The 25,786-nt window shown below is 33.9% G+C and overlaps 1 protein-coding gene across 5 annotated transcripts in view; it reads right to left on the reverse strand.

Moving 5' to 3' along the window:
* Positions 1 to 25,786, reverse strand: part of ZFAND3 (zinc finger AN1-type containing 3) — a 304,527-nt gene that overhangs the window by 100,384 nt on the left and 178,357 nt on the right. For all 5 annotated transcript variants that reach the window (XM_031964925.1, XM_031964924.1, XM_031964929.1 and 2 more), the window contains exon 4: positions 819 to 1,001. In XM_031964925.1, coding sequence (XP_031820785.1) covers positions 819 to 1,001 — 183 coding nt within the window. The remainder of the gene's footprint in view (positions 1 to 818; positions 1,002 to 25,786) is intronic.

A 25,786-nucleotide genomic window follows, 5' to 3' on the forward strand; every position in this document is an offset into this window, starting at 1 on the left:
TTCTATTTGAAACTGGGCTTTCCCATGAAAGCATTTTTACTGCAACCCTCTCCCATCTCAAAATCTCTTTACTTTTTTTTACCCATCATTATTCTCTGGTGTCCTTTTCTTACTATATTACCCCTCCAATGGTACTTTTAAGTTTGCTCCTAGAGACACCACAGATTACAATCTTACAGGCCAGAACTGACACATATAGTTGACTAGGAACTTTATATCCATTATTTCAATTGAACCTCTCAACAGTCAAAAAGCAGCCCATTTTACAGATAAGAAGATTAAGGGCTCAGACAAACTGGCCCTAGTCACATAATTAAATGCCAAAAGTACCAACCCAATTCAACTATCAGCTTGGGTCTCTAAATACCAAATCCAGGTTTCTTCCCACTCCAACAAGCTACCTTTTTCTCACAGATAAACTACAATATTTCCCCCTTTACTGGCTTTTTCTTTAGATCTAGAAACATATGCTCAGCTCTGCTCTATAGTAAATGCAACAATAACCACAAACACAAACCCTGCTCATCTCAAGGGATGTTTTCTAGAGGGCCAGGACATTTTGTTCAGATCTCTTATCCGCTCAGAGCTCTAACTACAATGCGCCACCTGTACTTGGAAGGGGGAGGAGAAGGAATGTCCTCACTTACTCCTAACACATTCTACCCCTCCTCAACTTCTTCCTAACTGCCAGATTTCTAGGTTTCTTGCTCTATTTTCTCTGAAGAGTATTTCTACTTGGACCTAGGTACCAAAGGAGAAGAGGTATTGGTCATAGGCTGTGCTCCACCCTTCTCCAACTTGAGGGGGTAGGGACTTACACTCCTCTTTGCCTGTGGAAGTTACATTCAATTCTGTCGAAAGCTGTTGCTGGTTGGAGTTAACAGTCGGTGTAGTTAAAGAGGTATTGCTGTTGTCACTGTTCATTTCTCCGGAAAACAAATCTGATTGGCTGTTGCTTGTACTGGGAGTGGAGTCATCATCTGGTTGTTTCTTCTGAAAATCTAAACAGAGAAAAAGTTGAGAGAATGGTGTCAATTCAGAGAACCGTTAGAGTATATACTCCACCTTCTTGGTAGAGAAACAATGGACCACAGATGTATAAAGTATATCCAGTCACAAATGGTTAATATGTTGCTCTGCTTGACTATATTTTTTTGTTACAAGGGTGGAGTTTATCAAGAAGCAAAATATTATTTAATAAAAGCACCAACAAAACATTTTGTTTTTAAAAATAAAGTAGTCAATAAGCATTGTTGTAGATGCTTTGGGGACCAAAAGACACCGATTGATAACTGGCTCTTTTGAATTCCTCCAAGAACTTTCAATTTAGTTGGAAATTGAAAAACACAGAAAAAAGCTAGAAAATAATATATAAAAGTATTAACAGTAGAAAAAATAAATGTGATAGCAAGAAGTCTAGAAATATGAATGAATCTAGACCTTATATAAGGAAGAAAGGAGTAGAGCTAATTTGTTTTGCAATGGAAGATCATTATACTACTACCACCATAATCCTTATCTTCCTATTTATGAGACAGAGTGATTAAAGTAAAAAGAAATAATATATGTAAAGTGCTTTGTAAACCTTAATGCTCTATATAAATACTATTACTATCATGTAAAACTTTCCTTCCCTACACTTCATCAGTCAGATGCCTGCATACCTTATTTAGAATAAGAAAAGAGTAATTTTAAAGCTGAAAAGAATCCTGGGTGTGCCTAGTGAGGAAAAAGTAGATCTAGGGATCTAGCTAGACCCTGTATTTAATCTCAGGCTCACACATACCCTGGCCGCTAATCAATAATCCCCAATAGGATGACCCAAGGAGAAGTGCCCTATTGCATTTGCTACCAAGGACAGATAGGTGGAGCAGTGTTTAGACAATCAGGCTTAGAGTTAATTCATCTTTGAACTTATCAAATATGGCTCCAGACATCACTAACTGTGTAAATGAGCAAATCACTTAACTCTATTTGCCTCAGTTTCTTCCCCTGTAAAATGAGCAGGAGAAGGAAAATGGCAAACCACTCCATCTTTGCCATGAAAATCCCAATGGCATCACAGAGACATGACTGAATCAATTTGAACAACAATGGCTTGAAAACCTATAGCTATTTTCTTCACAATTAGCTTCTGCTTTCTTTTTTCTTTACTTTCTGCTGTTCTCCTTGCTGACTATTCTTCAATGTTGTGACATTTTAAAAATATTTTTTATCTTAGGTTTTCATAAGTACCTCAAGTTCTTCTGAGAAAAGCTACCACATAAAATGTAATGAAAATACTGTGACAATTGTGCTTCCTCAAAGTCTGTCATGTCATTACTTCATCTCAACCTTCTATCAATTAATCTTTTTTTCTCTCCTATAACAATTTTTCTAAGGTATTTAACACAAAACTGCAAAGAATAGTGGCTGAGTCACAGTTGTACTATGTAATCTTCATCTTCCCTTATAGCATCACATACTATTGTAGGGTTTAATACAACTTTAACAAATTCAGCAAATATTAAAAGGGATTAATATAAGTCCTAAGAAAACAAATCTCAAAATGATACCTATCTTCAATAAGTTTACTATGTTCTAATGGCAAGAATACAATATATACACAGACAAGTAAAAACAAAATAAAAACAATAATCTTTAACAAAATAATTTAATAAGCATTAACAACTAGGGCTGAAGGAAGTTAATCTTGAAGGAAATTAGAAATTCAAAGCCATAAAAGAGAGGAAGTAACACTGCAGGCACAGAGAACACATCTGTACAAAGGTATAAAGACGCAAACTAAAATGGTGAATTTGGGAAATAACTAGTTGGATAGTTTTACCAAAATGTAGTGTATGTAATAGGGAATAATATGAAATAAAGCTGAAAAAATACCTTGAAATCAGAATTAAGGACACTTTAAATATTAAGCTGTATAGTTTATGCATTATTCAATATTAAACAAATCACAAGAGATTTTTGAGCAAGAGATAACATAGTTAGATAAGCAACCTAAGAACATTAATTTGTTACTGATATGGAAGACTGGAAAGGAAAGGACCTGCAACAAACAAGGAAATCGAGTAGGTCACTATATTAACAATTGAGATGAAAGGTGATATGGTCTACAAGTATAGTAGATTATAGCAGGCTGTACTAGTGGAGAGAAGTTCCTGATACAAGATATTTAGATTTAGGTAAGATTTTCAACTAATAGAAGATGGCAGGTGAGGGAGAAGAAGGATTAAAGGATGACTCAGAGATTATCAACTTGGGTAAACTGCTAAAAGGTAGTGCTTTGGAAAGAAATAGAAAAATTAGAAAGAAAGATGAGATTGTCCGAAATATTTTATCTTGGGTATATTCAATTTGAAGTGTGTCTCTGATAATATCCGATTAGAAATAAACATCAAATACAACAAATTGATGTCAAAAATGGTGCAAGAGTTCAGAAAAGAGATACAAATATTAAAAAAAAAAAATGGATATAAAGATTTGGTAGGCAAATAGAAAGAATAACAATCGAAAAACAACAAAGAGTAATATTTCAAAATTAAAAAGAAGCATGATCCCAAAGAAGAGGCATGAGAAGGGGGATGAAAACCATGCTTGAGCAAAAGACAGATGATACAAAGAAGACTTTTGCTGTTCGGCCATTTCAGTCATGTCTGACTCTTTTTGACCTTACTTGGGATTTCATTGGCAAAGACACTAAAGTGATTTGCCATTTCCTTCCTCTATTCATTTTCTAGATGAGAAAACTGAGGCAAATGGAGTTAAGTGATTTCCCTGGGTCACACAGTTAGTAAATGTCTGAGGTAAGATTTGAACTCAGAAGATGAGTCTTCCTGACTCCAAGCCTGGTACTTTAGACATCGTGCCACTTAGCTGCCCACAAAAGAGACTAAGAAATAGCAATTAAATATAGAAAGAGAACCAGTGGAAAGAACTGTAATGGAAGTCAAGCTAAAATAATAGTCAGAAGTAATCAATATCAAAAACTGCATAGAGGACACGAATATGATGAAAACCAAGAAAAAGCCATGGAAATTTTCTTTTTCTTTTCCTTTATTAAAGCTTTTTATTTTTCGAAATTTATGTGTGGGCAATTATTCAGCATTAGCCCTTGTAAACCTTGTGTTCCAATTCCCCCTCACCTTTCTTCCCTAGATGGCAAGTAGTCCAATATATATTAAACATGGTAGAAATATATGTTAAATCTAATATATGCATACATATTTATACAATTATCTTGCAACACAAGAAAAAATCAAATCAAACCAAAAAAAAAAGTGCAAGCAAACAACAAAAAGTGAAAATGCTATGTTGTGAACCAAACTCAGTTCCTACAGTCCTCTCTCTGGGTGTAGATGGCTCTCTTCATCATTGAACAATTGGAACTGGTCTGAATCATCTCACTGTTGAAGAGAGCCACATCCATCAGAATTGATCATCATATAATCTTGTTGGCGTGTAAAACAATCTCCTGGTTCTGCTCATTTTACTTAGCATCAGTTCATGTAAGTCTCTCCAGGCCTCCCCTAAAATCATCCTGCTGGTCATTTCTTACAGAATAATATTATTCCATAACATTCATATACCATAATTTATTCAGTTATTCTCCAGCTGACAGGCATCAATTCAGTTTCTTGCCACTACAAAAAGGGCTGCTACAAATACTTTTGCACATTCGGGTCCCTTTCCCTCCTTTAAGATCTCTTTGGGATACAAGCCCAGTAGAAACACTGCTGGGTCAAAGGGTATGCACAGTTTGTTAACTTTTTAAGCAGGTCCAAATTGTTCTCCAGAATGGACATCTGTTCACGGTTCCACCAACAATGTATTAGTGTCCCAGTCTTCCCACATTCCCTCCAACATTCGTCATTATCTTTTCCTGTCATCTTAGCCAATCTGAGAGGTGTGTAATGGTATCTCAGAGTTGTCTTCATTTGCATTTCTCTGACCAATAGTGACTTAGAGCACCTTTTCATATGACTAGAAATAGTTTCAATTTCTTCACCTGAAAACTGTTCATATACTTTGACCATTTATCAGTTGAAAAATAGCTTGAATTCTTATAAATTTGAATCAATTCTCTATATATTTTAGAAATGAGGCCTTTATCAAAACCTTTGAATGTAAAAATGTTCTCCCAGTTTATTGCTTCCCTTCTAATCTTATCTGTATTAGTTTTGTTTGTATAAAAACTTTTTAATTTAATATAATCAAAATTACCTATTTTGTGATCAGTAATGATCTCCAGTTCTTCTTTGGTCACAAATTCGTTCCTCCTCCACAGATCTGAGAGGTAAACTATCCTATGTTCTTCTAATTTGTTTATAATATCATTCTTTATGTATAGATCATGAACCCATTTCGACCTTATCTAACCATGGAAATTTTCAAGAAATTGCTAATAAAGTTGAAGAGAGCAGAGGTTTGGTGATTACTTCTACATGTAAGAGTAAAAACAAAATGAAAAGGTCAATGAAATGTTTGAGAGATGATTAATATATGTACTGAAATCACTGAATAAGAAAGCAGGAATTGGAGAAAAGACCATGAAAACCAGAAATTGAATACCCTGAGAATGACGAGGACAGAAGTTTATTACAACATACCTATACTTAGTGATCTAAACTTAGGGAGTTAATTTCAAGAGAAGTAATGGTAACAAGGTAATGGTCTGAAAGCAGCAGGGGGGAATGAAGAGAATGCGGATTTCTTCCGGTTCAGTTGTATGGTAGAGAGGATGGTGAGGAAGAGGAAAAGAAAAGGGGGGAGGGGAAGAGGGTTTGTACTGCTTCGTAGAGCCAGGGATGGAAATTTCAGAGGGTGCCAGAAGAATGTGTGTGAGAATAAGATAAAAAGAATAAAATTGGGAGGTGGAAGGCAATGAAAAATGTTGATTGAGACCTCCAACTTCCAGATTCCTGCATGGAGGTATAAGAATCTCTGGTTTTTCACTCCAAAATACAAGGGGAACTGAAGGTTGACTTCAGTCTGGTATCTAGTTCAGTTGTCTGGGTTGGATCAAATAGTTAAGGGTAAGCTTGTGGCCTCATAGCAACATAACTAAAAATGACACACACACAGCCCCCCCACCGAAGAGCACTCAGCAAGTGGAATAAAGAGTCCTTTAGAAGGGCTGGTTCTTTTGGTACCCCCAACTATAAATGGGATTTCTGGTATAATTGCTCAAGATTTCTGTTGCTATATTATTTATATCTTAAGGTAACCTAGGAGTTCTAATCTTATCTTTCAGCCAGCAATTATATTTGTTTCTTTTTCCCCCACCACCAGAGGCTCTATTCAAAATGGTAACAGTACAAAATGGGAAGAAGATTGAAACACATTCTTCAGATATTATCACAGAATTTTGGAAAAGCAAAAAATGTCCCCAAGGTCACAGAATGACTCATAGATCTGGACATCGGTGTATTGAAGTCATTCATTTTTGATCCAAATATTTATTAAGTATCTAGTACATATATAAAAGGCACTCAACTAGGCACTTGGAATGCAGAAAGGAAAAATGAGATTTTATGATTCCAAATAATTTAAAAGGGAAACAGAGTTGGAAGATACTTCTAAAATCGTGTAATCCTCATTTTATACATAAAGTGTACAAAGACCAAAGAAAATACAAAACCACAAAAATTTGAGCCCACATCCTCCTAGTCCAAATCCAATACTTTTTCCATTGCATTATATTGTGACATGTACACTAATATATATAAGCACAGAATAGAAAGTAAAATGGGCAAAAGAGAAAAGCAAAGTGCTTTCAGAAATTTTGAAGAAGCAATCATGTTTAGTTGATGGAGATCTCAGCAAGCACCACTGAAAAGATGGTAGCTGAGCCCTGAAGGAAAAATACTTCCAATGGGCAGAGATAAAGGCATGTACTCTAGGCACAAAGGAATTGCCTATAAAATGCAGTGAAGTAGGAGGGGGGTTTGGACAGAACAAGAGCTCTAATTTGTTTTTGTATCATGGGATCTTCATTCCTCCGCCCTTTGGCAATCTTGTGAAACTTAATAGATCTTTTTGGAATAATGTTTTTAAGTATATACATACAAAAGAGTTACTAAAGAAACAAAATTACATTGAAATACAACTATTAATCAAAAAAACAAGTTCATAAACTCCAGGCTAAGAATCCCTAGATTCTAGTATTAACATTCTAAGATACTATACTGTTATGTGAAGATAATTTATCCTTTTCATTCTGACTCTTGGGTTAGCACATGGTGTTTCTCCTTTTAAATCTCCTCTTCCTTCCATCATACAACTTGTTCAAAGTGCCCTTTAGTCATAAAAGAGCAAACTGGATTAGTGTCTCTCATTACAAATATAATTGCTGGCTGAAAGACAAGATTAGAACTCTTAGATTACCTTAAACAGCTAAAGGAGGGGGTAACCTAAAGCTGAAAGAAAAGATATGATTATTCTACCAGTCATACAAATATACAAAAACGTCCTAGCCTAGAAGCAGATCACTAAATAAGGGTAAATTCAGGCTGGATGCAGCAATGCTTTGATTTCCAGTACGTATTTATCTTGCATTTGACCGCCCTTAAAGAAGTTAAAAGCTAAAATCCAGAGAAGGAAAAGAATCCCTATTACTGTATAGTGCCAACTGTCACTTAAACTTAATGTGCAAACTATCAAAAAACATTAAATTTACACAGAACCTTTTGCTTTATTTTCCACTTTCTATGAATCCTTGTAAATTAAAACAAAATAAAGGTTTGTTTTTTTTTTCCCCATTCTTAGAAAGAGGAAACAGTTGGTATTTATGGCTAGATATAGTAAAAGAAAGCAGACTAAACTTTTATAGGAATAAAGCTATGAAGCCTGAGCTGAGACTTGTGAATAAAGCTTTTTCAAAACAAACTAAATCCTTAGAACAACAACAACAACAACAAAAAAAAAAAAAAAAAAAAAAAAAGTTCTATTTTGCATCCTGCACCAACTAAAATGATATCATATGGTATCAAATATGATATCATTGTCAAACTTAATGTTCTGGCAGACCACTCCTGCAAAACAAGATCAATTAGTTTTCTAAGATTTATTCTTTATGTATTGATTATTTTCTCCAAATTTAAATGTCACCCACAGATATAGATCCAGCTTCCAGCTTCAAAACATACCAAAAATGGCTGATATATATGAGTAACAATCTGTCTTAATAATGTGAACCAGACATACTGGAGAGGTTTAATTAGGATCTTGCTTAATCATAAAGGACTCACTCTCATCACACTTAAATTCCATCCTTGATGCTAGTAGGTTTTTAATATATTTCTACTTTTCCAAGTATCCTAAACTGTGAGCTTAATTTTAATGCTTTTTTCAAAGGCAGAGAAAAAAAGCAACAAACACAAAAAGCAGTTCTGAAACACTTCGAAAATATTCTTATCATTCTCTAAACTTAGTTTAAAAACAAATTCTCAATTTTCAACCCAAAAAATGTGTCTATAAAAAGTTTCAAGGTATGGTATTTACCCTTCAAGACTAAATCATGTACCCATTTTGATCTTATTAGTACATTGGTGTGAGATGTTAGTCTATGCTAAGTTTCTGCCATACTATTTTTTAGCATTCCCACCAGTTGTTGTCAAATAATGAGTTCTTATCCCAGAAGCTAAAGTCTTTGGGTTTATCAAACAATAGATTACTATAGTCATTGACTATTATGGTCTGTATAACTATTCCACTGATCCAACATTCTATTTCTTTGTATCAAACAGTTTCTATGATTGTGACTTTATAATTTTAGATCTGGTTTAGCTAGGCTACTACCTTCCTTTGCATTTTCCCCCCAATTAGTTTCCTTGATATTTTTTATCCTCCTTCCTGATGAAATGTTAATATTTTTTCTAGCTCTAGAAAATAATTTTTTGGTAGTTTGGTTGATATGGAACTGAATAAGTACATTAATTTAGGTTGAATTATAATTTTTATTATATTAACTTGGTTTATCCATGAGCATTTTTTCCAATTATTTAGATTAGAAAGGAAAGAGAAAGCTGGGAAAAACAATTTTTTTTTTTTTTTTTTTTTTTACAACTAGTGTTTCTGCTAAAAACTTCATTTCTAAAATATATAAAGTCTCTCAAATTTATAAGAATACAAGTCATTCACCAATCAATAAATAGTCAAAGAATATAAACAAGCAGTTTTCAGATGAAGATATTAAGAAGCAAGCTGCTTACAATTATATGAAAAATATTGTAAATTATTACCAATTAGAGAAATGCAAATGAAAACAACTCTAATATACCATTTCACATCTATCAGATTGGCTAATATGATAGAAAAAGAAAATGAAAAATGTTGGAGAGGATGTGGGAAAACTGGAAAGTTAATTCATTGTTAGGGAAGTTGTGAACTGATCCAACCATTCTGGAGACTAATTTGGAACTATACCCAAAGGGCTGTAAGACTGCCCTTTGATCCACCAATACCATTAGTAGGTCTATATCCTACATGTACAAAAATGTTTGCACCAGCTCTCTTTTTGGTGACAAAGAATTGAAAATTGAAGGGAGGTCCATCAACTGGGTAATGGCTGAACAGACTGTGGCTTAAGAATGTAATGTAATACTATTTTTCTATAAGAAATGATAAGCAGGATAATTTTAGAAAAACCTGGAAAGACTTATATGAACTGATGCAGAATGAGGTCAGGAGAACAGTGGATATAATAATAACAGCAAGACTGTGATGATCAACTTTGATAGACTCTTCTCAGTAATACAATGATCTAAGACAATTCCAAAAGACTAATATTAGAAAACACTATCCACATCCAGAGAAAGAACTATGAAGTCTGCAGAACAAAGCATTTTTTTGGTAGTTTTTTCTTTCTTGTAGTTTTTCCCTTTTGTTGTCAATCTTCTTTTACAACATGACTAATGTGGAAATATGTTTAACATTATTGTACATGAAAAACCTCTATCAGATTGCTTGCTGTCTGGATTGATACTATAAGTTCTCCCAGTTTTCCAAAATAGAAAGCCCTGTACTGGCCTTTTCATTGAAGAATTTTCTTTCTATCTAATTTTTAATAAAGTTCCTTAGTTGGCATAACCAGATTATTTCAATTGACTTAGAAATGCTACACTCAAGATTCTATTTTGCTCTATGTTGCAATCAGAGATAAAACAATGATATAACTCAACAGTGATGATGAATCAAGTTTTCCCTCTTTTCCTCATCCATATTCCTAAACCTTCATGATGCAAGTAAAACAAGTTCTCTCATGAATACTGACCAGCCCTAAATAGTTGTAAAATTAATTTCTGTATGAGAGATAAGACTCAATTCTATATAGCATCCAAACATTAGACACTGGTGCCAAACACAGATGTTACAAAAAATTATTTCTAAGCACATGCTACTAATCATTTTCTTCATATTATTCATCCAGTATGACAGGACCCAAAAGATCTCTCAAGATCCTTCTTTTCTGTTTAGAATTAATCTGCTTTAAGTTATCAACTCTTGTAGCCATCTCTTTGTAGATCAATTAATGTGAATGCAGTAACAAAAGATGTAACAGCCTAAAACTAACTTCAATTCTTAAAAAAAAAAAAAAAAACAAAAAAAAAAAACACAGAAATGGACATTGTAGCTGATAAATACGGAGTTCAAACTCCTGCAAGCAATCTGGTTTTTTGATTAATTGATATTATCATTGAAGCTTTATAATCCTTTAGTAAAGTGCCTGGCACATGATGAATGCTTAATAAATTGCTGATTTGATACTTAAAGAAATTTTCTAAGTGTAAAATAGCTAAATAATAGATAGTTATTTCAAATAATGCTTACTTCTTACCACTGATAATATCAATTTACTAATTTGCAGGACATAAATTAATATGGTAACATTACAGCAAATATCTAATAATCCATTAATATGACCATAACATGCACAAGATATTTCTTTAATTTTAGTCTAACTTCAAAAGAGATCTATCTGAATTTTTTTTTAATTTGGAAAATTTAAGTCTCCTGAAAAATATGTTGTTCAAAAAAATTCTAACAAAACAATTGAATATAAATATATAATCAAAGGACTATCCAATTAAAATGAGCAAAAATTACAGCTCAGGTATCTACAAGATTTTTTAAAAAAGGGGGGAGAGGGGGAAGAGGAGAGTGGTGGTGGTAAGGAACCAAATAGGAATTCAAAGAAGGTATGTGATAAAAAATTTCAACTCCTTTTTCACATCTAAACACATTGGTACTATCTCTAAACATTTTAACCTCCTTAATAATAGTGTGTTCTATGAATCATTACCACAGAAATATATGACATTGATTACATGGTAAAAGTAAAAATGGAAAAATCAAGTTTATATACCATCAGATTAATTTTAGTCCAAACAAGGCCTGAAATAAATTATACTAGATTTCAAAGAAGTTGGGCTTCAGCCAAATAGACAAAAACACATTTCATTGATCTGGCATCTAGGATTAATCAAACTACTCTGGGAAAGTTATGTGAATTAGACTATAGTAAAATCTATTGTAGTTTCATTAAGATTTAAGTATTTTAATACACTGGGATTTCATTAATTGGCTATTGGCTTAATCGGAATAATATTTCAGTTTTTAAAAAACTGCTCTTTTCTGGGCCTTATATAAGGGTCAGTAGCTAATAGAAAAATGCCAAATCAAATAATTTAAAACTGGCTAATTCAAACTTTCCTGCATTTTAAATTATTTAATTTAGTCTTTATTTTTCTCCTTTCATATTGGCTTTGGTGGGGAGAAGGGAGGAAAGGAGGAAAGCAATGTTTAGGGTAGGAGAAAAAGCAGGGAATCTTGAGAAGGGAATTAAACCTAAGGAACAAAGTACAAACTAAGGGACCAAAATCAGCTAAGTACTCAGCATCAAAACCATTCTGATTCATTAGATATGAAAGAGTATTGCATGTACAGAAGTATACACACATACAAAGTGTATTCTATTTTCCACTTGAAAGCTTTTTCTTTTGTTTGGATCCTTAAATGTCATAGGAACATCATCTGCCCCCATGTAAGATTAATTTGTTATTAAAAGGCAATGAAGAAATAACCATAACCTATCTAGAGATAAAAAGCCAACAAGCAAAAAGTTTGCATAGGCATACCAGAATATAACAAAATAATTTGTTATAGCATAGATCTAGATAAGTAAGCCACATAGATGGTAAAGAAATATTATCATGAATCATATGCTACTAGTTTGGGCTGGTTAAAGAAGGGGAGCTTGGTAAGTAAAGAATGACTCAAGGCCATAGTTTCAAGGTCAGTCAAAGGAACCTTCATCACTATAGTCTACAATTTCCTAGTACAAGAAAGGGACATACTCATTCTATTGCAGATATTTCCTGGTGCCTAGGTAAATGACATATATAGCAGCAGAACTCCCAAAGGCTATAACACCGCCCAGGCTGATGCTGTAGATGTTTGTCAATACAGTGAAGAAGTTATGGAATCCCTGAAAGCTTCCACAGGAAGTAAGTGGCAACAGCTTGATTTCCAGACCTCCAGGGCTTCTAGCCCTGGGAGAACACCAATGGCAAACTCTTATCTCTTCTTTCTTTGCCATGCCCTTATGTTCTTTGTCCCTTCCTTTCTGAGGAGGACCAATGACTGTTTTGACTTGTAATTGGATTGGATAAAGTAAGATAAAAGATGCTTGTTCCTTAAAAGGAAAATTATGGCAAATCTGGACAAAACACTAAAAAACAGAAATACCACAACTCACTGACAAAGATCCAAATAGTCAAGGCCATACATACTTTTTCCAGTACCAATGTACAGTTGTGAGATGTGGGATATAAGGAAAGCTGAACACTGCAAAACTGACACTTTCAAATTGTAATTTTAGTGAAGACTTTTGAGAGTCCCTTGGATAAGAAGATCATCAAATTAGCTAATACTTATCAGGCTACTCACTGGAAAGTCAAATATCAAAACTGAAGCTTAAATATTTTGGTCATGTAATGAGAAGATGGAATTCATTGGAAAAGATTCCAATGTTGGGAAAGATTGAAATTAAAAGGAAAAAGGAATGGCAGAGGATAAGATGGATAGTGTTAAAAAAAAAAAAATAACAAATATGAAGGTGGACAGACTTTGAGAGACAGTGGAGAATGGAAGGGCCTGCCTGGCATGCTATGGTCCATAGTCATGAAGAATTAAGACAAGGGGAACAGGCATGTATATTAGGGAGGTAGGGCAGGCAATTGGAGTGATATCAGGGTAGGCACTACTTTACTGATGGGATGATTAGATAGGATATAAAGCATGTTTATGGGACTTGGGGTTAATATCAGTGAATTTTCTTTCATTCACCAACCAAAAAGAACCACCTAGTCTCAGAGTAAAATACTAAAGCTACTGAAATTAAAAGGTGTGTGAGAGGAGTAGAAAGAGAAAACAAGCACAAATCCAGAAAAGATGATGATTTGGGAGGTTGACGCTCCAAGGGAGGAAAAAAGGAACAATGGCTAGGTAGAACAAGATGCTAGAGGGAAAGAAGATAAAAGCAGCTGAGGAATTCTGAAATAATCACCAAAATGTGAATTTTTTTTTCATTAAAAAAAAACTTCAATAACAAATAAAAAACAAGAAGGGACATGGGGTGAGGATTATACATCAAACAATTTTTACTGGGTAAAGCTTTCTTCCCTTCCCCTCTCTCCAACTATGTAAATTCCATCCATAGCTTCTACGCTCTTCTGCTTGTTTGTGACTCCTGGTCTTCTTTTTCTTCTCTCATTTTTAGAGGGTTTGGGAAATCCTAAATTTCTACCTCTTTCCCTCTTTTCCCAACTCCTCCATCATCCAAAAAACACTGTCTATATATGTGTGTGTGTGTGTGTGTAGGAACAAAACCTTGTAACAAATATTTATAGTGGTAAAAAAAAAAAAAAAAAGTCTACATTGGACATGTCCAAATATGTATGTCCCATTCTGTATCTTAAATATAGATTTTTTTTTTTTTTGCCAGAGGATGGGTGTCACAAATTGAGTCTTTCAAAATTGTCATCACAATGTTGTTGTCATAATATAAATTGTTTCTTGGTTCTGCTCATTTCATTCAGTCAGTTCATATAAGATTTCCCTGGTTTCAATAAAACCATCCTTTGTATTCTTTCTTATAATAAAATAATATTCCTTTGTATTCAGTCATTTCCCAATTGATGGATTTCAGGAAGCAATCTAACTTACTGAAGAGACACTACTGTCAACATAGTGGGTAACGTTTGCTTGTTTGCAACCAAGAAAATGTCTAACAAAGACCCAAGAAAAATATATTCTGATAATAACAGACTGTGATATGATATTAAAGTCTACAAAAATCGAAAATTTGTGAATCAAACTTGCAGAGTTTATTTTGGGCACTCTGATTATGCTGGAGTATTTTTTTGTTTTTTAAGTAATAGGTAGAATGGGAGAAATGAGAAAGAATTTCAGTTACAGATTCTCTTACATACAGAATTACAGATTCTCTTCACTGTCCATCTTGACAAACTCAGGAGCTAATAATCAACTTTGCCATTCAAAATATCCATTTTAAACTATTTTTCTTGTATATTCTCCGCAAATCCAATTTAAATGGTACATTTGCTTCATTTTTAGTAAGATTCACATCTTCAAAATATCTCCATCCAATAAAAAAGTCATGAGGCTTTTCACAAAAAGCTAATGGGCTAATATACTGAGCTAAAGATGAGACTCTTCTACTTTATACTAAATGAAAAGCTGTATTTCCCTCTAATTTTAATGGAAAGTATCATTTCTGTTCAACAGCTAAATAAGTAACCATAGTCAACACCCAAGGCTACTCTCCCAAATAATTAGATCCATAATTTAAGTCTTGTGAAACTATGATTTATATAAACCAGATCCCTGTAAATATAAGTTAATTATGGAATAATAAACACTGGGACAATTACAAGAATATTTGTTGTAAGAATCATGAAAATATGGAAAATATAGAAAAATTCTAGCATAATCCACATAAGAGATGTGGACCTTCCTATTCTTCAAGTCATCATTTCACTCCAGCCTGCAGTTATCTCTTTCTTTTAAGAGCTTTTCAAAACATATGCATAGATATTTTATAACATTCACCCTTGTAAAATCTTGTATTCCGATTTTTTTCCCCTCCCTTTTTCTATCCCCTTCCCTAGATGACAAGTAATCCAATATATGTTAAACATGTGCAATTCTTCTATACATATAACACCATTATCATGCTGCACAAGAAAAAGCAGATCAAAAAGGGGAAAAAAGGAGAAAGAAAACAAAATGCAAGCAAACAACAACAACAAAGGTGAAAGTACTGTGTTGTCATCCACACTCAGTTCCCACAATCCTCTCTCTGGGTACAGATGGCTCTCTTCATCACAAAGCCATTAGAACTGGCTTGAATCACCTCACTGTTGAAAAGAGCCACGTCCATTAAATTGATCATCGTATAAACTTATTATTGCTGTATACAATGATTTCCTGATTCTGCTCACTTCACTTAGCATCAGCAGTTCATGTAAGTCTCTCCAGACCTCTATGAAAGCAATCTGATGATCATTTCTTACAGAACATAACATTCATACACCATAACTTATTCAGCCATTCTCCAGCAGATGGCATCCAGTTTCCAGTTCTTTGCCACTACAAAAAGGGCTGCTATAAATATTTTTGCACGTGTGAATCCTTTTCCCTTTTTTATGATCTCTCTGGGATACAAGTCCAGTAAGTGGGCATAAATTCTTTAAATGAATTAAGAGCATTCACCTGAAGCCCTTCTGATCAATGTCACAATCCATGACCCAAAAGACCCAAATTCTGGAATGACAAGTAAGGAGTCTCAGACAATAGAGACTGGGGGGAAGAGAGAGTTGCCATTCAACTACTCATGCCAGGATTTCTATTCGACTAAGTCTAGATATTCTGTGACAGGCATCAGAAAGAATTCTTAGAAGGAATGACTTAATGATCTTGTTGTGTACAATGGTGCTATGGATCATAACACTCCAATACTGTCTAAAGAGTTTTCTGAGCATTATAACTTATACAATGATGTAGAAAGATTTATCCTGTTGCTGGTATCTTGTTATATATAACATTGTTTTGGGAAAGGCTAGTATTTTGCCAAATCCAATCCAGTTTTTTTTAGAAGAGATATTTAACTGAAAGTAGCCAAGGGATATATCTCCTACTAAGATACTGCTGCCAGCAGGACTCAGATAATTCAATAAAGAGGGTCCTCTGGATAATTAAATAAAATCAAAAGGTTAATTCTTAAAATCTGATATTGTATTAGTTATACCAGTTTTATGGACAACATAAGTAAGTGTAATTAAAGAAGAGAATGTAACTTACTTATTTTTCAATAGTTTATTATACAAAGAGCTCTCCAAGAAAGAACACTATTACACAAGGGAAGAACTTGGAGCCTAGAGTTTCTTAAAATGATAAACTATTTTTTAAAAAGTTTCACATTGATTTGACTTTAGAACATTGAATTTCTAGTAATCTATAAATATCTTGACACTTGTAAATGTCATTTTATTTTTATTTAAGCTTTATTTTTAAAAGATAAATGTTTTATTTCCTGTCTTTAGAATAACCATCTGTAGTATCAGAGAAGAAAATGCAGACATCTTTACAATAAAAAAATCATACAGTACCTGGATCTTTCTTTTTAATACCACTTGTGTATGTGTATGTATATATGTGAATGTATATATATATATATGTGTGTGTGTGTGTGTATACACACATATATTTACACACACACATGTATATATGTATGTATGTGTGTATATATGTATGTTCATCCTCTGTGATTAGCCAAGTTAAGATGTTGGGTTCAATAGGAAATAACAGTATTTGTGAACCTTCTTTAAAAGTTTCAAAATAAAAATGTCAATTCTTAAGTATATGCACGTGCATCGCGCGTGCCCGCACATACACACACACACACACACACACAAAATCTCACTTGCCTAGAAGCCAGTAGGTATGATCTGAATAAGCAAAACTAATTAGAAGAAAACTACTGTTTAACATTATAATAAAGCAAGGCTCAGTGACAACTGTTTTAGATACTAGCCCTTATTTTGAAAATGAAATCTCAGTGTAAATAAACATGAGAAAGAGTCCCATAACAGAGTCCTTTAATTTTTTTTTAATTTAAGAAAGTATTTCAATATTTATTATTCTTGAGAAATATCTTTCAAACTCAGTTGTGGTTTAACAGAAAAAAGACCAACTTTTAATACATGAATAAAATTTCCATAGTCTCATGCATCAAAATGTCAAAAAACCACAAGAAAGAAAAACTGACCTACATTTATGAAGTCCCCAAAGGTCAATATGAAATCAACTTTTCAGTAAAACCATAAGGTGTAAAAATTTCATTTCCACTAAATTTTGAGTATAAAATACTGATCAGAGGCAAGGCATCTATTCTGAAAACCCTTGTCATGATAAAGAACACCAGATGTACAAATAAAAAGAAAAGTTTTTGTAGATTTATCCCCAAAACGTAAGCCACTTGAAGGCAGGGACAATTTAATTTTTGTCTTTGTATTCCTAGTACTTACCATAGAGGTTGACATATAGAAGGTTAACTAGATAATTAATAAGCTTAATAGGTACATGTTAAGCTCATTTCTTCCCAAACAGTATGTCCAAGAATAAAAATGAGTTTGTACCATATTAAAACAATAAGCATTTGTTAAATGCCTACTGGGAGTCAAATATTGTGCTAGGCACTGAGGATACAAAAGACAAAAAAAGCTCCCTATCTCTGAAAAAGCTTATATTGGTTAGCCCCATGTAAATAAAAACAAACAAACAAAATAAACACGAAGAAATTACATGCAAAATGGTGGAGATAAAATACTGATGGGAACTTCCTGTGGAAGGTTAGTGATTGTGCTGTCCTATGGGATAGAAATGCAATCAGGCTAAGAAAAGCTTTTAAAAAAATCAAAACAGATTCAAAACAGTAGAGTCCATATAGTTATGGTCAGGTAGATGTGAATTTCAAGAAAATCATTTTGGTAGCTGTGTGGAGGCTGCACTGAAGTACAGAGAGATCTTGACATAAACATTTGGGAAGGATGAAAACACTCAGCTAGGCAAGTGAGGGGAGCAAGGAAAGAGAAAGACTAAAAGACTAGGGAAAGCTACACTAAAGAAGTACACCTGAGCAAAAAGGACAGAATACATTCAAGGCCACAGGAGAGAAATAGAGTTGGGGATGGTTACAAAAGTACATGAAATTGGGAAGTATTCTGACTTCAGGGAAAGGTAGTAGTCCAATCTGGTAGAAATGCAAAGTACTTAAAAATAATATGAAGCAAAGTTAAACAGGCTGAATTAAAACAGTGTGAAGTTAAATATGAGGCTAAGAAGTATATATTTTACTCTAGAGACTAACATGAACGACTGAAGATTTTAAGTAGATATACAAGGTCATATTTGGATTGATGGGGATGATGGAGGAGAAGAAGAAAACAAGAGGAGGCAGGGAGATCAATTAGGAAGATATAATAGCAGATGTAAGAGATAAGAATCTCAGCTGGGATGGTAGCTGTATAAGTAGATTTGAAAGATAGGGAAGTAGGATAAATGGAACTCTGCACATGATTACAGAATGTTGGTGAAAGTGAATCAAAGATAATTAAGGTTTTGAATAAGAGTTACCATAGAGATGATGGTATTATCCCTATTTAGTCCCTATATAATCCCTATCAGAAAACACTGGGCAAAGGGGAAAGTGTAGAGGGAAACTGATGATTAAGTCCATTTCATATCTATTGAATTTGAACTGGAGCTTTAAAACATCAAATATTGAGATACAAATGGAAAATATGAAAGAAATCAAAGTTAGCTAGACAGATTTGAATATCATATCTAAGAAGAGTGAAAGTACAGTTTTATGAATAGAGAACTATCTTTGGAGCCCAAAAGATTCAAGTTCAAGTCCTACCTCAGACACTTACTAGCTATGTGATCAGAGACAAATCACTTAAGCCTGTTTGCCTCAGTTTTCTTATCTTTAAAATGAGCTGGAAAAAGAAATGGTAAACCACTCCATTATCTTTGCCAAGAAAAAAAACAAAAACAAAACAAAATAACTCCCCCCCCCCCACACACACACACACACACACAAATGGGGTCAGGAAGAACTGGCCATGACAGGAGCAAGAACAATTCATCTTTACAGCTGCAAAAACTCACTTTCCCCAAACTTATGACCTCCACATTTCATTCTGCTAAATAGCATCCGTTCTTCTCTTTTCAGAATTGTTGGGACACTAGTCTCATCTGGTACTATGCACATCCCCCTGACTGTTCTTCTGCCAGATTATCATTTATGTTCTACCCCTCTATGTATGGGTATATCCCAGCATCTTTAGTAGGGATCTATCTGTCCATCACATCTGGATACACATTAGCATTCTATTTAATAGGGGTCTATCTGTCCATTCACATCTGGGTGGCCCATCTTAATGCTTCCCAAATATTCAATTATGATTTCTGTTTACTCCCTGAAGCTGTACCTCCTCTTTAAAATTCCAGCTCTGCATCAACAATGCCAAATGAATGTCCTGAAGGAATCTCAAAATCGGCATGAACAAAACAGGACCCACAATACATGCCTTTTCCTAATATTCCTTTTTCCCTTTTTCCCCCCTATGGAATTGGGACCCACAGTTTAAGAAGCTTTGATATAATAGTAATAAGGTTTAGATTTAGGGAACCAAAATGAAATTAGGGTTTCTGGTGGTTGGGGAGTTAAATGATTAGGTCTAATGGCAGGTTCGGGGTTTGGAAACCAAATGGATAAGTTTGGCTCCCCTGCACTCCCTTGGGATTCGGCGCAAGGATAGGGAGTTTTGGGGACTCCCTTCTGGCAGCGCAGAGATTCTCTGTAAAAGAATTTACAGACCCGAAAACCTAGATTGATAAAAGAGGTTTATTATGGGGATTGGAAGTAAGGTTAGACATCCTGACAGAGAGGCATAAAGTCTGGTTAGGAAATAGGTGAGGATAAAAAGAGGATGGCACTGGAAAGAGTATTCCAGTGGACAGAGGCTTCTTGGCATAGTATGGCATAGCCTAGCATGGCATGTTTGGAACCTCTGCAAAGAGAGGGTTTTACTTTGGCTCTTTTATAATGGGAGTTTTAGCTGAAGGGAACTTGTGACTGGAACCCAAGTTGGCTCATGCTGGGTTTCAGCTTAAATTTGAATCGAATTCAATGAGTTTCAGGACTGAGGCGACCCCACCTAGATAACAAAGATGGAACTGTTTGTCCTCAGGGCGGGGTCCCTCACTGAGGCAGATTTGAAGATTTTCTCCTTAAGGATTTTTTAGAGTTTCAGGGTCTCCTCTTCAATAGCAGAAAGAGAACTCTGGATGAGCAGAGGGTAAGAACACTGAAGATGGATTCACCATTAGGTAGAACCCCTCTATTCAGAAGAGTTTCATGACTATAATTCTTCTAGGAAATGTTCTTAATTCTTTGCAAAACTAAAATTTTTTATTTCAAAAAAAGGTTCTTTAAAACAAAACAAAACAAAAAAAGGGGGATGTTCACTATGGTTCAGTATTTATTTTACACAGGTTTAAATTCCTGTAACAGACTGAACCAAGTCCAAATGAAGTAGTCACTTTCTATTTTCTTGACATCTTAGCCCCAAAGGCCAAGGATTATGCATCTTCAAACTCAGGAATTCAGTTCTTAAACTACATGCATTTCTTTGTTCCTTTTTTGCTGTTGTACTTTAATGAAATCAAGGGAAGTTATTTTCATGCCTTCTATTTCTCTATAACACAATAAAATTTCCTGATGAACTTTCCCTTTATGATTCATACATTATTAACCCAGTACTTTCAACAATGGCTAACATTTTTGCACTTTTGTAACCCCTTTTTCTAGTCTGGTGAAGAACAAAATAACTTTTTAAAAACATATAAAAATAAAAACAGGGTTATAAAAGAAACCAGTGATACTGAAACAAAGTTATCAAAACATTTAAAGAAATTCATGAATCCAAGATTAAGAACACTGGATTACAAGAATTATTCAATATGGGTACTATTCTCACTTTTCCGGCATACATTAAGTGACTGTCCTTTAGAAAACAAAACAAAATCTATTAAAGAATTCTTTAGATCTTTATTTAAAGATTATTCTTATTTTACATACAATTTCTACACATTGGGTTTCAAACTCAAGGCAAATTAGTAGTAACAAATTAAAAGTGAGGAACAATCATAAGTGCTAAACACAGGGTAAAAACCCTATTCCAAGTGCTGTATTAATATGTATCATGAGAGAAAATCATCAAAAAATTTTGTTTGGTATATTACAGGAAAAGTCTCCTGTGATCTCCTTCAATCAAATGAAACAACAAAAACTGGAACATTAGCTTGGCATAGTGGATTAGAAGATTCTACCTTGCCTAAGAACCAAGACCCAGACTAAAGTCAGACCTCTGATAAAAACTGCCAGTGTAAATCTGGGAAATCACAGTGAAACACTATGAAGATGTAGAAAACATGCTTCCCAACACTGGAAGAGAAATTTCCTCATATGGCAAGTATCAATTATACAAGTGAAATTACAAGTTCAGTCACTATTCCTAAGTACTTGGAATACACACACACACACACAGCGGCTGGGAGGGAGGGGAGAAGAGAAGCCATTTCCCAATTGATGATCATTTTCTTGAATTTCAAGTTCTTTGCCTATATATATATATATATCAATGTTATGGAATATTATTATATATATAGTTATGTTATAAATAATTTTAGATATATGGAGTCCTTGTCCTTTTATTTTAATTTTTTTTTGGATGGAATAGGTCTAGTAGCAGAATCACTGTATAAAAGATTAGTGATTGTGAGGGCATAGTTCCACATTTATTTCAAGAATGGCTGAACTAATCCATAGCTCCACCAATAGCATATTATATATCTCCCACCCATCCTTTTACAGAGATTTCTAAACCAACTTTTTCAAGTACAATTATCCTTCCCATTTAGATATATGTCTTTGAATGTTCTCTCCAGTTTGAGTAGATGATTTACAAAACATATGCATGGGTAATTTTTTTCAGCATTGACCCTTGCAAAACCTTTTGTTTCAAATTTTCCCCTTCTTTCCCCTACCCCTTCCCCTAGCTGGCAGGTAGTCTGATATATGTTAAATGTGTTAAAATACATGTTAAACCCAATATATGTATACATATTTAATACAGTTATCTTGCTGCACATGAAAAATCAGAACAAGAAGGAAGAAAAAGAAAAACTGAGAAAGAAAACATGCAAGCAAATAACAGAGAAAGTGAGAATGCTATGTTGCGTTCCACACTCTGTTTCTATGATTGTCTCTCTGAGTGTAGATGGCTCTCTTCATCACTGCACAAGTGGAACTGGTTTGAATCATCTCAGTGTTGAAGAGAGTCCATCAGAATTGATCCTCATATAGTCTTGCTATTGCTGCGTACAATGATCTCCTAGTTCTGTTCATTTCACTTTGCATCAGTCCATGTAAGTCTCTCTAGACCTCTCTGAAATCATCCTGCTAGTCGTTTCTTACAGAACAATAATATTCCATAACATTGATATACCATAATTTATTCAGCCATTCTCCACTTGATGGGCATCTATTCAGTTTCCAGTTTATTGCCACTATAAAGAGGGATGCCACAAACATTTTTGCATATGTGGGTCCCTTTCCCTCCTTTATGTTCTCTTTAGGATATAAACCCACTAGAAACACTGTTGGGTCAAAGGGTATGAACAGTTTGGTAACTTTTTGAGCATAGTTCCAAACTGCTCTCCAGAATGGAGATCTGTTCACAGTTTCACCAACAATGTATCAGGGTCCCAGTGTTCCCACATCCCCTCCACATTATCTTTTCCTGTCATCTTAGCCAATCTGAGAGTTGTGTAATGGTATCTCAGAATTGTCTTAATTTGCATTTCTCTGATCAATAGTGATTTGGAGCACCTTTTCATGTGACTACAAATAGTTTCCATTTCTTCATCAGAAAATTGTATTCATATTCTTTGAACATTTATCAATTGGAGAATGGCTTGAACTATAATAATTTGAATCAATTCTCTATATATTTTAGAAATGAAGCCTTTATCAGAACTTTTGGATGTAAAAAGGTTTATTGCTTCCCTTCTAAGTAGATGATGATCCTTAAAGAGATAAAGTAAGAACCTTTCATATATCCTCTTTCCTCTCTTCTCCTATTCCATTTTCTAGATACAACTATTTTCCTATCCTAAAAATCTTTTAGTGTTGAATCCAGCTGTTACTTTAAGGATTAAGTCATCAGTGTGGATTACTGAAGTGAGATATTTGGAACACTACACCAATATTATATCTGACAAATGTTGGAAGCACTACATAAATTCAAAACTTCTAAATTTTTAGAACAAAAACAAATTCTCCTCCTCTATTCAATCATTTCTATCTTGGGTTGAGTGATATCATTTTAAAAGGTATCAAGCAATTAGGGATGAGACATGCCTAAATAACATTAACTAGAAAGTATATATGTTATAAAATATTTTGGAGATGGGATGGTTTAAAAAAAAATTAGGATCTTACAATTCCAAAAAAGGTTAGGAAGCATTCATATAGAGATCTATTTAGAACGGCAAATAGGAAATGCTATATAAATGTTCATTACTGTCGTTACATAAATTCTAGAGACCTAGTGACTGTTCTCATATGTGTCTCCAAAGACAGTTCTTGGAGACCATGGTCTGTTTTTGCCTTCCTTTCCATCTCCAGCAATTAACAAAGAGCCTGGTAAACTTAAAAAAAAAAAAATTATATTACACACATACACACACTTGCTTGAAATCCAAATTTGAGAGTAAACAGGGTTCCACATAAGTCATTTTTTAAAAAGTAAATTCTTGGGAGATAACTAGAAACTAAAGTTGAATGTTCTGAAGCTTAGAAGAGAAAAACCAAACAAAAATGATAATAATAAAGGTAGAGAGCAAATTTATAAGATGAATTCTAAGTTCTGAATACTATGAAACCAGTGGGCCATAAAGATCAATCATACATGTTAGTGGAGAAATTTTAGGAGGCAATTTTTAAATCAGTTTAAAGAATAAAAGTGAAGAAGTATGGGTTCCATACTTTAATGCTTTCCTTTGTGAGTTCCTATTTTTTTCTTGATGTGCAAAAATACACAAATAGCAAAAAAACAAACAGAAAAAGAATCAAATACTAATCCAGGCTCAGATTTAAATTTTATTTTAATGACTTACTCTCAGATTGAGATTTTCATCTTAACTGACTTACTCAGTGACCACGGCATCTTCTTGGCATAAGAGATAGAAGACTAGGTTCAAATGTGACTTTCAGATGTTTCTCAGATGCATGACTTGGACTAGTTAAGTCATTTAATCGTTTTGCTTCACGCAGTTTGTGAAATTGGGTTAACAACAGCATTTATCTTCTGAGGGTTACTCTAAGACTCCAAACAAGATATAGGTAAAACACTTTACACAGTGGCACATAGTAGATTCTGCATAAATGTTTATTCCCTTCCTCTTCATCTTTCTCCCAAAATTATTAGGAGAATTAAATGAGACAGCATCTGTAAAATACTTAGTACAATGCTCAAAACATAACAGGTACTAAGGTACTAGCAAGATAGTATTTTTCTTCTTGTTACAAGAAATGGGGATAGAAGACAGAGAAAGAAACTTCTGTTGACAGGCCACTGGTATTCATCACAGTTATTCAAGATGATTAATTTAGGTGTAAGAGCTATTTCTGGGGGGAGGGAGGGACTAATTTATATTAAACTCTATAAAAATAATTCCTTATAGGTAATATGTGAAAGAACCAGGACAGCCACTAGAAGTGTCTTTATCTTCAAGTCTGTCTCTCCTCCCAGATATTACATTATAAGTACATCATCACAGGTGTCAATCTTATAGAACTGTACTAAGTACATGTAAACTAGAGAATCATTATCTTAATTCCACTGAGTTAACACCTTGTGGTAGGATTAAATCAATCATACTGAACTAGAGAACTCACATGTTAAACTAGATAACCATTGTTTTATCAATTCCACTGAGTTAACACTTTGTTGTAGGATTAAATAAATCATACTGAGCCTTAAGTATATTTCTCTAGAGTTCCAGCTCTTTACAGTAATAACAGAACTTGATCATTATTTGAATTGGATAATAGAGCCCCAGATAGCATTTTTAAAAGTAAAGAAAAAGCAAAATCAGCTCAACAGACAAAACTTATAATGTAAGTCTGCAGAGGTCTATGAAATCCATCAATGATAAATAAACCAGTGGCCATGTCAAGGGATTCACCAACACCATAAGCCAAGGGTAAAAGTCACAACTTAAAATTAAATCACATTAATTTTTAATTTAATTTAATTTAATTAATTTAATTTAATTTAATTTAATTAATTTTAATTAAAGCACATTAATTTTGCCCTCATTCTGCTGCCATGCTGAGGAGGAAGAGTCAATCCATGTATTCTTTACTACTCATAAGTCAAAGGCCCTTTTCGTTGCAATGCAATGGGAAATAACCTCTTGAACCTAATCAAGCAGATCTGCAGTTGCCTGAGGAAATTAACTCAGAACAAGGACATCAAAGTCTTATAGTAAATATAAAATAGAACACAACCTAATGTACTTTAACATTTCTACTTGTTAAAGAAGCTGTGAAGGAGTGCAAGTTTAAGAAGAT

The sequence above is a fragment of the Sarcophilus harrisii genome, chromosome 4, assembly GCF_902635505.1.
Source record: "Sarcophilus harrisii chromosome 4, mSarHar1.11, whole genome shotgun sequence".
NCBI lineage: Eukaryota > Metazoa > Chordata > Mammalia > Dasyuromorphia > Dasyuridae > Sarcophilus > Sarcophilus harrisii.